At 45.8% G+C, this 16,239-nt stretch overlaps 1 protein-coding gene across 7 annotated transcripts in view; it reads left to right on the top strand.

The window, feature by feature from the left end:
• LOC108928970 (kalirin-like) overlaps nucleotides 1-11,177 on the top strand; it is a 155,875-nt gene extending 144,698 nt beyond the window's left edge. For 6 of the 7 annotated variants that reach the window (XM_029258165.1, XM_029258163.1, XM_029258164.1 and 3 more), the window contains 11 exons: nucleotides 1,784-1,916; nucleotides 3,436-3,495; nucleotides 6,008-6,035; nucleotides 6,313-6,475; nucleotides 6,977-7,098; nucleotides 7,241-7,372; nucleotides 8,042-8,203; nucleotides 8,398-8,476; nucleotides 8,602-8,802; nucleotides 8,891-9,029; nucleotides 9,304-11,177. In XM_029258165.1, coding sequence (XP_029113998.1) covers nucleotides 1,784-1,916; nucleotides 3,436-3,495; nucleotides 6,008-6,035; nucleotides 6,313-6,475; nucleotides 6,977-7,098; nucleotides 7,241-7,372; nucleotides 8,042-8,203; nucleotides 8,398-8,476; nucleotides 8,602-8,802; nucleotides 8,891-9,029; nucleotides 9,304-9,849 — 1,765 coding nt within the window. In that variant the 3' untranslated portion in view covers nucleotides 9,850-11,177. Of the gene's footprint in view, nucleotides 1-368; nucleotides 812-1,783; nucleotides 1,917-3,435; nucleotides 3,496-6,007; nucleotides 6,036-6,312; nucleotides 6,476-6,976; nucleotides 7,099-7,240; nucleotides 7,373-8,041; nucleotides 8,204-8,397; nucleotides 8,477-8,601; nucleotides 8,803-8,890; nucleotides 9,030-9,303 lie in introns of those variants that run through there. The other variant, XM_029258167.1, reaches the window with a different exon arrangement.
• The last annotated feature ends 5,062 nt before the right edge of the window (nucleotides 11,178-16,239 follow it).

The raw sequence follows: 16,239 nt of genomic DNA, 5'->3' as shown, positions 1-16,239 counted from the left end.
CACTGGGAGAGAATTTCAGTTGTTGTCTGTGGCAATCCATCTGTACAGCTTGCGATATCTTCTGTTCTAATTTTATTTTTGAATTTCATTTATTTTTTTATTTGTTCTTATCACATACAGTGGAAGTTTACTGTAAAATGGTTTTCCGTTTGTTTACCAGTACTCCTCCCAGTACATTCCTGTAAAAAAGTCTTTTTTGCACTATTTAAAAGAAAAAAAAAAAAACTATAAATGAAGGTAGGCTGTGCAATATGAAGCTAGTCGCAATGTTCATTATTGTACTTGGAACGGATTTTGAAATGTATTATTTTACATATGTAAAATACATTTTTTTTTTTTTTTTTTGGATATACGCATGATTCAACAAGTCGGAGCAAGCTGAACTTTTTTTGTTAAGACTCCCCCATGTAAATGTTGACGGGGGCCGCACTCTTGGCACAGCCGGACTCCAAGACCCATCACTGGAAGCTGCTCAGTGCAGGTAGAGCCCGGTGCCCCGATTCACGCGTCACTGAGCTCCATCCATCCACCCTTGAATAAAGTTGGTTTCTGTTTGTAAATGTCTGGCTGTTTAGACTGGTCTCATTGTCGTCCTGTTTGTGATTTCAGTAGCTGTGCTTTTTTAGAGCGAATCCCGCATTTTGACTCATGGGTTCCATTGTTTCCTCTTACTGATGAAACCTTCCTAAACCACAGCCTGCATTAAAGATCGAAATTTCTCCTCTTGGCAATGGGGTGGTGTTTCTATCTTTTTCGTTATGGAAACTTTGACAGGTTTTTAAGCTCAGTTTAAAATACAGTTCATCGCACGTTCTGCACTTTATTTTATTTCATTCAACCTTTTACTACTTTTTTTTTTTTTTTTTTTGGATGATTTATCAACCCATTTTGTTTTTGGTTTTCTACTAACCCAACGCCAGTTCACCAGATGTTTGACATGAGAGACACTGTGTTCACCAACTGGTGAGTTTGTGGTGTTGAGGTGGGTCCCAGGGACCCAGCGCTGCTCTTGGGACAAACTGGAGCTCCGTTGGTGTTTGGTTTTAGATGGACTGCAGTAGATTAGAGAGACATTTCAGTCCCAGTCTGAAGTATGGATACACTTGTTTGAAACTAGTTTTTTTCCATAATTGACAAAACTTTACATCAAGATCATTAGTTTGAGTTGCCCTTCACTGTCCTTTTTGACCACATAGGTCTTTGTAGTCAGTATCTTTCTGAAGCATGAAGACCAGTCCTAGCGGCACCACATGTGTCTGAAGTATGCTATGATGGCCATGCTGTTTAAGGTCACCATGGACTTGGTAAAGACATCCAAGCCTGTGATTCGCAACATAACCCTACACCATGACACTGCCACCACCATGCTGTACTGTGGGGACCATAAAGACTCGTGTGGTCACCCTTTCTTCATCCAACAAATTAGTTGGACCCAAATAGTTAAGATGTTGCTCAGTCCGTAACACCGACTTCCATTCTGACATCCAGTGTGGTGGGTTTTTTTTTTTTTTTTTTTTGGCTGTGGGCAGTCTGTTTTCAAAGAAGATGTACTCTTACTTTTGACTGGTACTGCGTGTCATAGATTTACTGCATTAAAAGTTGAATTCGTCGATGAAAAACATCTGTCCCAGTGAAGGCACTTTGTGTTTAAGATGCTGTTTTGAATTACGCTGTTTTGAATTACACTGTTTTGAATGAAATACTACGGCCAAGACCCCCCCCCCCCCCCCCCACCACATGCTGCCACCCCCGGATTGACAGCCATGTGTTTTCGGTACAACAGGAAGTCTTTCTCGTGGCACACCCTACGCATGAGAACGCGCGCGGAAAAGGAGGCCGCCTCTACAGGCGACACAAAGGCAGAGGCCGGAGGTCGCAGGCCAAGGGACGTTCTCAGCACCAAGGTCACTGTTAAAGTGAGTAAGCGGGCAGCGACGGCCGGTGCGCCCCCTGTCTGTCAGTGCAAGCGGTGCGGAAACGAAACCACTACTGACAAGGGTTCCACTTCTGTTTGGTGTTGTGCGCATGTGGCTAACACATCAGTGGATATGCGTGATCATTAACATTTAATTTGTTTTGTTTTTGAATCAGTGGTTGTTTGCAGAGGCTTTGGGTAACACTGTGCATTTTCAATGGTGTTTTTCGGAATTTCAGTTTCAGAACCTGCGGTGTTTATATATTTTTGTACAGTTCTGATTTTTTAAAAATAACTGACTGTTCGATTTGTATTGTTTCAATTGTCCTTATTAACCCCTCTGTTGTACAGCATGACTGATTTCTGGAAAGACTGTAACTGCTACTCGTACCTCATCACTGTAACTGTAAACCAAGGAAAAAAGCCATGTTCTCAGTTACTATAATTTGGTATTAAACTGTTCAGCAGTAATGAGATATAGTATTTGTACCAAGCCAAAATTATACTAGACAATCAGTATACAATTTGTGCATGTGAATTAATCCATAAATTTCAGTCAATGAGTGGCAGTTACAGTACAATTGTTAAAAAGTTGGCTCTAATGTTCATGTTCAGAAATAATGACTGTAACAATTTAACTGTTTCATTCCCTAAACATGTAAGTAAATTGCCTTTTTTTTTTTTTACATAATTCTTGGTGCATCTTTTGCTAATTATGGGTAATTATGTTGTAAATATGAATATACCTCATACTTGAAAACGGTGTGGGACTCATAACTGTTTATAATTCTGAAGGACTGGACATGTATGATAGACGCAATGTTTTCGCCTGTGGTTCTGCGCTGTACATATTTTGCCATTGTGCCATTAGCTGTATATTGTGTGGTAGCTTGCAGTTTAAGTATGAAAGAGACATGGGTATTTGTAATTTACAATAAAGCTTTTTCAGTGGTAGAATTTAAGTTAATCATTTAGCTGACACTTTTGTTCAGTGTTTGGTTTGTACACTGAGTTATTTTAAAGGATTTACTCATTTAAACAGCTGGGCAATTTTTACTATATCGACTCAGGGTAAGTACCATGATCAAGGATACTATAAGTTGGAAGCCTTTTTTATTGCAATGTTATGTTCCCAATCCCTATGCCGCCTGCAGTCAGTATGGTTTCTTAATGTACATTTTTTGTTGCATGTTATGACAGGTGACTTTTGCTCCTTTGCACTGGGTTCCATAGAATCAGTTCTGTATTGGTTTACAGTACATGTCCACTGTAATGCTCTCGACTCAGTGGTTCCCAAGCAACCATCGCCAGGGCAACTTCTCTTAGAATTTTTCCTTTAATGTAATATCACTCCAGAGCACCCCGAGGGGTTAGCTTGGCCTCTCAAATCATCGTAATTCACCAGCTGGCCTTTTACGAAGGTCTTTTTTTATGCCGATGTTGGCGCCCACCTGCAGCTTGGGGACCGCTAGGTCGTCACAGCACCGCTGACAGCTGATCTCTCCCATTCCGTACCGCAGGAGTCTAACAGCTCCGAGGAGTCCGATAGCGACGAGCTCGTCCCCCAAACTAGCATGGAGGTAGTACCGTGTGCCGCTCCATCGTGCATGTGGTCTGTGGTGTTTCTCCATTCCCGTCCTCACTTCTGCAGGGAAGAGAAGTTCCGACACCTAAACACAGCCTGATGTCCTGCAGCCATTTGTGAAAGACTACCAACTGGCGTACGATCCCAAAGGGAGCGGCACCTAGATCCCACCTGAGATGATTGTTGCCGCGTCTGCGATGCAAACTAACATGACACGACTAACATGACTCCACCCACCCACCCATCCATACATACAGTTGCATGTTTGCTGGCGGGCTGAAGTTCTGTGCTGCGAGATACTGCGAGAGCGACGGTCTCCTCCACAGTCTGAGCTCACAGCTCAGTGGTTATGAGGACCTCCACCTTAACTACTGCACCACCTGCTGGTCAGCTGGAGATATGCTCCCAGGCCACTGAGAGGGGGGGTGCGGAACTAAGCATGTTGCCAGGGACCCTGCTGAGGTGGGATAACACCACGGGAACTCGGAGCGCTGCTTCGCTGACGGGCTGTGCAGACTCGCAAAAGCAGGGCTGTGGCTCTGTTTGACTTCTGGAAGCAGCGAAAAGCTGCGATGTAAATCTTCTCCAACAAGTTAAAAACCATTTGACGCTTTGTGCTTGTTGGGCCTCCTTGCTGAGGCTCGATCTCCCAATTCCATGACTTTACTCTTTGGAAACTTATTTCCATGTTCATATTCCGTTTGCCCATGTGATCAGGGCCTGAACTGCTACGCAGTGGTTCCAACATTATTATTTTTTATTATTATTATTATTATTATTATTAGAGACCCCAACATTATTATTGTTAACCATTATTTAGCAAATGGCTTTGTGCAATACGGCATACTGTGTTTAAATTACAGTGATTTACCCACTTGATAGGGTAATTTTTACTGTATCAGATCAGGGTAAGTACCAGGAAAACCAGGAACCTTTTCCACTACGCCCCCTGCTGTTCACTTTCGTTCCGGAGGAGCTTTCATTCTATGTTGAGCTTTGCAGGGCTGGCAGTGGTTTGAATTAATGTACCGCAGGGACGCTGGTGGCTGGAAGAAACACGAGGAATTTCCCAAATCCCGGTTTATTTAAAGAGCACACTGTTTTTGTTTTACCTGCCGAGGGGGAAAAACATGTCGGTCTAAAAATATCTTCGTACGATGTTATTTCCACTGTCTTGTGGGCCGCAGTTCGTGAAGGGGCCAGATGTCTCATCTGGCATCTGAATCCTGTCGAGAAATCATTCGCACGCAATAAACACAGGATACGTGCGCGTCTGCGTGCGGGAATATTTACCCTGCTTGTGTCAGGTTATTTCCCAACAGACTTTACCTTCTGCTGAACAGGAGCTTCTCGCGGCTCACGGTCTCAGACGGACGGTGCCGAAAGCAGCGCGCGGTTATCCGCGTTACCCACGTAGTGGCGTCTGCACAAAAACATTTTAATTCCTCTATGGCTGCATTAGGGAGTGCAAGTGAAATCCACTGTATACTTTACTGTCAGTCAGTATACGACACCTTCCTGGTACATAATGCAAAGTATTATTCGTATCATTATGACTATTATTACTGGCATTCCGTCAAGGGTGTACTTGCCCTCGGCCTTGCACCCTGCGCTCCTGGAATAAGCTCTGGTTCTCTGTGACCTTGCTCGGGACAAGAAGTTATTCAAATAGGATGGACAGAATATTATTAGTAGTTGGAGTAGAAGCAAAAAAAATCATCCATCCTAATAATATGTATTGTTGCTGTTATTATTATTATAGACTCCAACATTATTATTGCCATTTGCTAAATAATGCTTAACAATAATAATGTTGGAGTCTATAATCATAATAATAATATATAGGTGTAGTGTAGGATACCTTTATAAAAGAGAAAAAAGTGCTTACAGGGTTGAAAACTTTAGACGACAGTGGGAGATCATTGTTTTGTGGTCAACAGATTCCTTCTGCAGTCATTCATACAGGAGCTGCTGTATGGAGGCAGTAGGAACCGTGTGGCAACGTGGTAAAATGTAAAGGAACTCAGCGTGGATGAGCGACGCCACTTCCGTCGTGGCCCATTTAAAAGGCAAATTCGTCATCCTTGGGCGTGCTGCCGTTGAGCCCTGAGGAGGGTTCCCACTTAAATTTGTTCCTTCCTTTATTGACACACTAAATGTGTGGGAAATTAATGTGTTTGAAGGAGGCCTGTAAAGCCTTTGGCACCGCGGTATCCAATATGCACACGCAACGATAATCAGCGTCGCCCACCGGACAGGGGACGACGCGTCACGGTCCCATTTCCAAAAGGCTCAGGTGTGTCGCTTCGCTTTAGGTATATCGATATATTTCAGTTCTCGGTCCTCTGTAAAAATGCTGGAAGGTTAAGCTGGTATTTGCAGCTCGGCAGCAACACGGCCCACGTGCTCATATTCCCGTTTATGCAAATTTAACCGAAACCCATCCGCAACGGTGAATCCGACTGCCGCTCTCTGTCCAGCTAACATGCGTCCATTTGTTTTTACAGTTACTGAACCCTAATTTCATACAAGAAGGTAAGATTCCAAAAAATTTACTGCTTCATAATGTATATTTTGCTATAACTGAAGACTGGGGGAAAGGGTTTACTGCTTGTAGTCCTGTCCTTGAAATATTAATAAAAATAATATTTCTCAATTTTGTGATGAGAAAAATCAAAAAGAAAAATAGTTTTCGACATTTTATTTCTGTTTATTATTGCATAACGTGCAGCGTAACGTATGTGAGAGCGTTCGGGTTTGTTTATGTATTTGTTTGCTTATTTGCTCGCCTACTGCTGCAAATTTGCTTAAGTGGCTCCCGAGTTCCTGGTTCCTCTGTCTGACGTGACGTGCGCCCTCGGGGAGACGGTCCACCTGCGATGCAAAGTGTGCGGTCGCCCGAAGCCTGTCGTCACCCTGCGGGGTGCTGACCAAAACCTCATTGTCAACAACAGTCGCTTCACAATCGAAATCGGGTACGAGTCGAACCCGAGGCCCAGATGTCGACTTGGACAGAAGAACCGTGTTGTTTGGAAGTGATAAAATTTTTATGAAAATGAACTCGATACAAATAAAAAAAAAAAAAAAGGGGCTCTAGAAACTCCTTCACGTTGTGAACCAGCAGCATTAAATGTGCAGGACTGATTATATTTATATAATAAATATATTATATTTATCATGGCAGAAGTGAAAAATAAAATAAATATGTTTCTAGTTTCCTGGAATGAAAATATGGCCTTTTTTTTTACCATCACTGTGATTTTTTTGTGCAATAAAAACCTTTTAAATACATGTGTTTTGAGAAGGCTTTATGCCTTTTATTTATCTTATGATTTAATTAGGGAGCATAATTATGCGCACGAATGGAACACATAATACGGGCAATATGGTAATATGTAATAATTCATGAAGACGCTGTTTGGAAGGAGTGTGTGCCGAGAGTGTGAGCGATCCTTCATTCCTGCTGTGGTTTCCAGGGAAACGGGCGACATCCACCTGAAGATCTGCAACCTGATGCCCCAGGACACGGGCATCTACACCTGTGTGGCTGTCAATGACCATGGCTCCGCCTCTTCCTCCGCCTCCATTAAAGTGCAAGGTTAGACAGGAGAGGGGTTCGAGAAGAGCTGTGCGGGATGGGCTGGATGGGCTGGACGGGCTGGACGGGCTGGACGGGCGGCCAAGCACGGGAGTATGAAGCGTTCGGGACCCTCGCATGCAACGCGTCTCTCTGCCCCCAGGTGTCCCCGCAGCCCCGTCCAGACCCGTGGCCCAGGAGGCAGGATGCACGGCCGTGATGGTGCACTGGCTCCCCCCGGCCAGCCTGGGGAACTGCACCGCGTTCGGCTACACTGTCGAGTACAGGCAGGAAGGTGGGGACACATTCTACAGCTAACCTGTGTGCTTCTCTGTGATTGGACACATTGTGCAGTTAATATGTGTGCTCATCTAAACATAATAATTTCCCTTGTGGGATCAATAAAGTATATCTATCTATCTATGATTGGACAAAATCTGCAGTTTTCCTGTTTGCCTGTCTGTGATTGGGCAAACTGTTTTTGTGTCCTTGTCTGCGATTGCTCACATAGTACAATTAATCACTATGCTTATCTATTAATGGACATGCTGTACAGTTGTCCTGTGTGCCCCTCTGTGATTGGACACACTATTTTGTATCCTCGTCTGTGATTGGACGCATTTTATATTGATTTCGTGATCTGTGATTGGACAGATTGTACAATTAATCGATATACTTGGCTTTGATTGGACATGCTGCACAGTTTTCCTGTGTGTCTGTCTGTGATTGGACACAGTATTTCTGTGGCCTCGTCTGTGATTGGACACATTGTACAATTAATATGTATACTTATCTATGACTGGACTTGCTCTACAGTTTTTCTGTGTTTTTGTCTATGATTCGACACATTCTAAAGTATTTCTGTTCCCTTGCATGTGATTGGCCACATCATAACTTAACCTGTTTGCTTGTCTCTGATCGGATGGATTTTGCCGCAGTTCCGTGCCTTTTTCTGTGACTGCAGACTCCCTGGTGTGGCAGCAGTCGGTGACCACGGGGGACGTGTGCGTGAAGATCGAGCGGCTCATCCCGGGCGGACACTACCTGTTCCGCGTGAGCGCCAGTAACCGCTGGGGGATCAGCCCGCCCAGCGAGCCCTCCGACATGGTGACATTGCCGACTGGGAGTGAGTGATGCCCACATCGTCCAATCAGAAACAACAGAGGAAGGGCCTAGGGGCTTTGGATCCACCTCTTCTGGGAGGTCCTTGAGTTCCATCGTAAAGATACGTCTTAGTAATATTAATATTATTGTAATGATGTAATATTTATCAATAATTTGACATTATTTACATTAATTAAGATTTTGCTCACTTTGAAGGTTTCTCCTACGATGGAGCAGGAGTTCAGTGGAAAGACAACTTCGAAGCAATGTTCTCGGAAGTCAGCGAGATTGGAAGGTAAGGCATTGGGTCATTAACCGCCAGATAAACAATACTCACATTAGCAATGCTCTATATTAGGACACGAAGCTCAGCGCAGTCTTTTCCTGCCCTCCCTCCCCCTCCCCAATCCCTGCGTAAAGGGGCAGGTTCTCGGTGGTGAGGAGGTGTCTGAACAAGAGCACCAAAAAGGAGGTGGCAGTCAAGTACATCAGCAAGAAGATGCGGAGGAAGGAGCAGGTGTCCCAGGAGGCTGAACTCCTCCGGCACGTCCAGCACCCCCAGCTGCCCGCGCTGTGGGGCGCCTACGAGTCGGGCTCCTCCTTCATGCTGGTCCTCGACCTGTAAGGACCGACACCCTGCATGGGAACCCAAAGTCCCCAGCGCCCGTGTCCTCACTCCCCCGATCTGATTTTCGTGCCTCTCTCACAGCGTGGAGGACGGGAGACTGCTGGACCACCTGATTGCCCTCGACGAGCTGATGGAGGACAAAGTGGCCTTCTACGTGAGAGACACCTTGGAGGTCCTGCAGTACCTCCACACTTGCAGGGTGGCGCACTTGGACCTAAAGGTGAGCTCAAAGGCGGCACCTGTCCCAAACCCTCCTGATGGAAACACCTCGGTGCGGTGCATAAGCCGTTCCCTTATTTAGCAACTCGTCTGTCCAGTGGAGACAAATATGTTGGACGTTCGGAAGCAGACTGGATGTTTTGAAAACAAATCTTTCGAGATACGAAGCTGGCGTTAGCAGCACCTGAAAACCTGCCACGCTCATCATTTTTGCAGCGTGTGGCGAGTGCACTCATGCGCGGTGTCTAGTAACTGAAGGTGTGTTTGTCCACCAGCCCGAGAACCTCATGGTGGATCTCCGCGCTCCCGTCCCGTGCGTCAAGCTCGTCGATTTCGGGGACGCCGTCCAGATGTCGAGCCACCGCTACGTGCACCTGCTCCTGGGGAACCCGGAGTTCGCGGCCCCCGAGCTGATCCGCGGGTCCCCCGTGTCGCCGAACACGGACGTGTGGAGCGTGGGCGTGTTGGCCTACGTCATGCTCAGCGGCGTCTCCCCATTCCTGGACGAGAGCGTCGAGGAGACGTGCGTCAACATCTGCCGGCTGGACTTCTGCTTCCCGGAGGAGTATTTCGAGGGTGTGAGCCAGGTGGCCCGGGACTTCGTCGCCTCCGTCCTCTTGGAAGACCCCCGGAAGCGGCCGAGCGCTGCCTCCTGCCTCCTGCACCCGTGGGTGAGCACCCGCTCCGGGGACACGTCCGGCACCCCGCTGGACACGGCCCGGCTGGCGTCCTTCGTCGAGAGGAGGCGGCAGCTCAGCGACGTGCGGCCCGTCACCAACGTCAAGGGCCTGGTGACCCCCAGCCTGCTGCCTCCGCAGTGAGCTGGGCGTGGTCACAGGTCAGAGTGCCGGTGGCTCCGCCCCCCTGGTTTGAAAAATTTTTTTATCTAGAAGAAGTAGAATCCGAGTCATCCGAAGTGGACACAGCAAACAATCAGCACTAAATGTGAACTGTGAAATATACAGGTGCTCTGGGGAATATTATTCTGTTACATGCTGTCTGTAATGCACTGTAAATATGCACATTAACTGAAAAATATCAGGGTTCAAAGCATCAGAGAGGTGTGCTGACACCCTAATGTCATGTTTATTTTCGGAAGTACTTCAACTGCGGTGTTTTCAGCTCCACCAGCAGAGACGAGAAAATGCAAAAATGAGATGAAGTTGAAAGTGAATATTGATTTATTTATTTTTTTTTTTATTGAACATCTCAGCTGTAAGTGATCTGCTGTGGGAATATACTTATTTCCCAGGAACTTGTGTCCATCGCTGTTTTTATGAGTGTACAATGTGTGATGTATGTAAATGTATATTAAAAAAACAGACCATGCAGTATGACACTGATCAGGGCCATGACGATTCATCACGTGTTCAATTTGAGGACATTTTTTGGTAATGAATTTATAAAAGGTCTTCAGACACCAAGAAGACTAATTTTCCTCTGCCATCCAGTGACCCATTCAGTTCACTCTTATTCTCTTGTTTGCCTGTATATTATTGCAGTTTACAATAAAGTAGAATGACTAGAATGCAGGAACACTGCCCTACTTAAATTTTAAATTTTATGAAAAACAAAAATTGCAAGAAAAGAGATTTTTTTTTAATCATTTCAAATTTCAGTTTGAATAGAAAGGACTGTTTTGCTTTAGTATATTGATAAATAAAGTACTGAGCTGCAGTCCATCACTAAGAGTCCATTGCGCTCACACCTGTCTCTTGTGGCATCTTCAGTCCTTAGCTAAACATTTAAGCAAAATTAATGGTTTAATTTTATTGAAAGTTATTAATTTCTCCTAAAATATACATGTATTTGGGTGTGAGAACCCCTGCTCGAGCGCAGTCCCACCTTCTCACTGTGAACTTTGGATGTCAGACAATCGGTGTCACCCGCTCCTCCCCAAAGCTTCCGTTCGACACCCCCCTCCTGAGGAGAGTCCGCGTTGCCGTGACGACACGTTTGCGCCTGCCTGGCGTTGCACTTATGTCTGTTCTGAAAACGTTTGGTGCTGGACGTGCTTTTGTGCATCATGTCAGTGATGTGACTTAATGCCTCGACGTTTACATGTTACACGTGTGTATGACACAGGAATCGGTCAGAAACAATGTTCTCAGACCAGTTATTGAATGTTTAATAAAAATGTTTAAACATTGTCGACCTTGTGATATTTGTGTAAGAGAGTTGTTTTATTTAAAACAGGATGATTCCCATGTCTGCTACATTCTGCCTTTGGTAAAGTTGTGTATCGTCCAGGTTCCGGTCGAACTTACTATTAACTCAAAGTTATTGTTCTCATCATTCCTTTTTTAGCTGACAATTTATAACTAAGCGACTCTCAGTTTTAGAGGTAAATGCCATCAACCTGAGCCAGGTTTGAACTAAAGCCCTTGGAGTTACGAGGCACCAGCGCTACCTGCTGTGCCACCATGCTGCTGATATACGGTAACTCTTTGATCTGTTAATAAAACTGGATATTTTCACTGGAGGCACAGAATTGGATGGTCGTTGGTGATGATAATAATAGTAAAAATAATTCTAAGAAGAACAAGAAGAATTGTATTGCAAGGTTTCTCTGAAATTTTATTTGCATCACAGCAGCCCTATCCATCATTAATAACTATTAATAACTATTGATACTGGGCCTAGCACTTTTCCACAAGTTTTGCAGCCCAAAATGCTTTACAAAAACGAGATGAACTGTTGTAAACATGAAAAATACGATAAAAACAAAATGCAGAATTTAAAAATACATAGTACTGTGCAAAAGTTTTAGGCACTAAAAAGCTGTGAAGTGAGAATGCTTCCAAAAACAATTCTCTTAATTAATAAACTTCCTACAAAGCTTAGTAATCATCCATCATCGACAACTGCTTATCTGAGCGGGGGCCTGGCAGGCTTGGCCAGGTCCCGCTCTCTGGTGGGTCTGAGGTGCGAGCCCTGCTTGGGGTGCCTTGTGATGGACTGGCGTCCCGTCCTGGGTGTGTCCCTTCCTCCTCCAGCCTTGCGTCCTGTATTGCTGGGTTAGGCTCTGCTTTGCCCCAACCCCGCTCTGGACAAGCGGTTTCAGTCAATGTGTGTGTGTATACTTTCTTTCTTTAACAACATACAAAACCCTGACTGTAATATTGTAACTTTTTGCAAAAGAAATGCTTGGAAATCTAAAATATGCTCTTTCCCTCCTAATGCAGAAGACATTAAACAACCGTCTAAAACAAATATTTTTGCGAAACATCTAAGTGCCTAAGGCTTTTGCGCAGTACTGTATTTTAAGGAACTTTTTTAAAGGTTTCCATAGATCCTGTCTCTCTAATATACAGAGGAATTTCTGTCAAGTAGCTTCTATGGGAGACGAGCGGAAGGAGCATTACAGTAATCTGGCCTATTAGCGGTACGACCATCATACACCAGCACACACCCTCATGAGACTCGAACCTGCACCCATCGTCACTTTGTGTGTCCTTAATCTCTGCACTACCTTCTATTGCTAACCTTTTTATTCTTCAGAGCTGAACTTTTATCTTCCAAACACACACGTGCCGTGCTGTACCATGTAGGCCACAGTACTGCTATTGTATGAACAAAGGAGTTGCAGAGCTAATTCTCTATCTATGCTCCATAAATGGGCATAGAATTGCAGACTTGATTGTTTAACATTGTAAGAGAAGGAAGGTGTCACAGAAACGAAGATTAGTCCTCCCTGTCTGGCGGCTCTTCTGCCTTGATGTAAATCTCCACCATGTGGTGCTGTTGCCCAACTTGCATTGTGTGGGTTAAAGGTTAAACGTGGTCATCTCTCTAGGTCCACTCCTGGTCGATGGGGCAGATCGGTGGCCCTCGCTGGTGAGAAGGGATACTGTCAAAATATGGTTAAAGTGTGTCAAAACAAACAAATAAATAAGACAAAATTTCCGCATAATTTGTCGCCAGGAAATGGCTTGTTATACGCCGGACCGTGGTGGTCCGGAGCCCATCCGAGAAGCAGGGGTGTGAGGCAGGGTTCTCCCTGGAGAGGACAAGTGTGTGTGTGTGTGTGTTTCTGGGAAACAGGTGTAAAGTTGAAGGACTGGAGTCCTTTCCATATCCATCAGCAAGTGTTTTTATTGCATACACAAACACACATTGTCTGAGCCGCTTGTCCCATACGGGGTCGCGGGGAGCCGGAGCCGCCTAACCCGGCAACACAGGGTGAAGGGCTGGAGGGGGAGGGGACACACCCAGGATGGGATGCCAGTCCGTCGCAAGGCACCCCAAGCGGGACTCGAACCCCAGACCCACCGGAGAGCAGGACCCGGTCCAACACACACACACACACACACACAATATGCCACTTCTACATAAATGTCATTTTCTCCACATCCGCCAGCAGATGTTCACCCTGCTGTGGGTGGTGAGACCACCCCCCTCCACCGTTCAGCGTAGGACCATGTGCTCCAGTTGGACCCATGAGGATGACAGTGCTTAGGGGGATCTCCACCAACCCCCGCCCTCCCCTTCCCGAGCCACACCCACCGTCCCAGCCCCACCTCACCCCACCCTGAGGCCCCGCCCCCCAGTCGAGGTGTGATGTGCTGTGTGTGTCAGTCAGGTGTGCGCAATCGGACCGCTGGACAGGTGCGGCTCGGGGCTCTTTTCCGCTCCCTCCTGATGATATGAAGAACTGGGAGCTGAGGCGATGGAACGGCCGCGCGCCCCCGTTTGACACCGCAGGTGGTGGTGAGCGTGTGTGTTTCCGCTTTTTTCACTCTTCCCCATCGGCGACGGTTCCTGGAACTGTTCTTGTGCTGTTTTGACTCTTCCGTGCAACGGATCTCGGTGAAACGGACGAGCTGCTCTCCTGTCCGATTGCAGGTGCGCCGAGAGGGAGGAAAAGGCGCGCGCGCGCGCAGGTGCAGGACGGCGTTCTCTCTCTCTCTCTCGCGCGCGCGCGCGCGCGCGTGTGTGCCTGCCTGACGTCGAGCCTCGCGGACAACACCTGCGCACGGAGTTTTGTTCGTTCGGCTCGCGTTAAGCAGGTTCACCTGTTCGGCAGGCGCGCGTTCCCGCGCGCGCTCCCGGGAGGCGCGAGAAGCTCTGCGCTCACGAACGTTGCGAGCGTTTCGCGCTGGACCATCTGCTCCCTTCCCCTCATGTTTCACCTCGGTTGGCCCCCGATCCCTCTGTATGTGCGCAGTAACTAAGTGGCTAAAAGTGTTGCTTGTAAAACTGACTGTTACACGCTAATTATGTATCTTTTTTTTTATTCTTTGAAATCATACGGTGGAATACAAATTATGTTTGCCATAATTCAATATAAGACCCACCTTAGGGTTTTTAAACTGCACACTATGGGAAATACCCAGCTGTTCCTGACAAAATGAGTGGATGACTATTAATGTGAATTTATTTATTTATTTTTTTTTTGTTTAGCCCTCTTCAAATAAAATATTAAAAATGCTGTTTTGGATGAGAGAAAATTTGAAAGTCGGTGTCTGCTTCTGTAACTTTGTACAAATGGCTGGGTGCAGGTTGTGTGGAAGGAAGAGGGATGTATAAATGGCCCTCCTGTAAATGTGTATTTTGTCGACATGCATTATGGGGTGGGGGGGGTGCACGCAGGGTCCGTATGGAGGAGGACCGTCGGAACGCTCACCCCCCGGCCCAGGAGATAAGCGGAAAGCCCTGATGATGGTCCATCGTGCTCCTCGCTGAAGATGTCCAGCTCTCCTCCGCTGCGTGTTCTCGATTAGAGAAAAGAGGAAACGGGGCCAGTACGATGCGCCCATTTGACAGGCCGAGCTCTTTGTGTGCGTGTGCACGCTGTTGGCTTTCTAAGTTGACAATTATTCATTTAGCATTGTTTGCAAAGTGATTTACAGCTTATGGAAAACACAACGTATGCATTACATCAGCAGAAAGATGTCTGGTTCAAAAGTACGGTTTGCTACTTTCCGCCATATGAACCAATGTTCGTAACACAAGGGGGTGCATACATTTATTCATTTAGCTGATGCTTTTCTCCCGAGTGACTAACAATGTTAAGGTCACAATTATTACATGCTTACAATCATTTACACAGCTGGGTGATTTTACTGTAGCAATTTAGGGTAAGTACCTAGGGTACAACAGCCAGAGGTGGGGATTGAACCTATAACCTGTGTGTCTAAAGGCAGTAGCTCTAACCACTATGCTACCAGCTGAAATTTTAGCCAGTCTCCATTAATAAACACCTTATGTCACATATTTACCTTTATTCATTCAGCTGATGCTTTTTTTCCCAAGGAACTTACAATTACTTACCCCTTTACACAGCTGGGTAATTTTAGAGGAGCAATTAAGGGTAAGTATATTGCTTGAGGGTACGATGGGGGCTCAAACCTCCAACCCTCAGATCCAAAAACATCAGTTTTAACTGCTATGCTGTCTGCTGTGAACTAGTACCTGACTGTAGGCCCATGTCTTCAACCACCATGGCATGACCTTAAACATGACATCACGTCCTATTTGCACGTATGAGGAGATGTTGGCTGTTCGTTCAGACACTTAACAGAACAAAAATGAGAGCACGTACCAAAGACGATACATTCCTGACACTTTTCTTGCAAGATTTAGGTAATAATTATCTATCCATTTATACAGCTGGGTAATTTTACTGGAGCACTTCAGAGTTGGTACCTTGCTCAAGGACACTACAGCGGGAGGTGGGAATCAAACCTCTGAGTGGTGGGTCCAACGGCCACAGCGCTAAGCATTGCATTACTGGTTGCTACACTGATTGTGGACAGAGGGACTAAATATAAATAACAAAGAACTGGTGACATTTTAATAAATGTATCACATTAGGATATGTACTGTGTTACTGATAGTGTTTAATGTGTGAACTCAGGAGCTGAACACCAGCTGTGGGATCCTAATGTCCTATTCAAGTGATATGGATTATGATGTGTGCTTCTCAGGGTGGGATGGATGGATGAGCTCTGACTCACCTGCGCCGCTTCCCAGAAGGGAGGCCGTGGTGAGAAGATGATGCTGCAACCTGTTGTTTAACCCCAAAGTGTTGAGATCTTAGCTGCTGTAAGTCCAATAACCTCCTAACAGATTTGACGAACCATCATTATTCATAAATAATACTGCAGGCAGAGAGTAGGCACCATTCTGTCATCTTTTTAGAAAAAATAAAAAATTTCGTGTATCATTAATGACCCTTCGCTTCTCCTCCATCTTCGGCTTGCGCTCCT

The sequence above is a fragment of the Scleropages formosus genome, chromosome 14 (genome assembly GCF_900964775.1).
Source record: "Scleropages formosus chromosome 14, fSclFor1.1, whole genome shotgun sequence".
Classification (NCBI taxonomy): domain Eukaryota; kingdom Metazoa; phylum Chordata; class Actinopteri; order Osteoglossiformes; family Osteoglossidae; genus Scleropages; species Scleropages formosus.
This window is presented reverse-complemented; position numbering and strand designations above follow the sequence as displayed.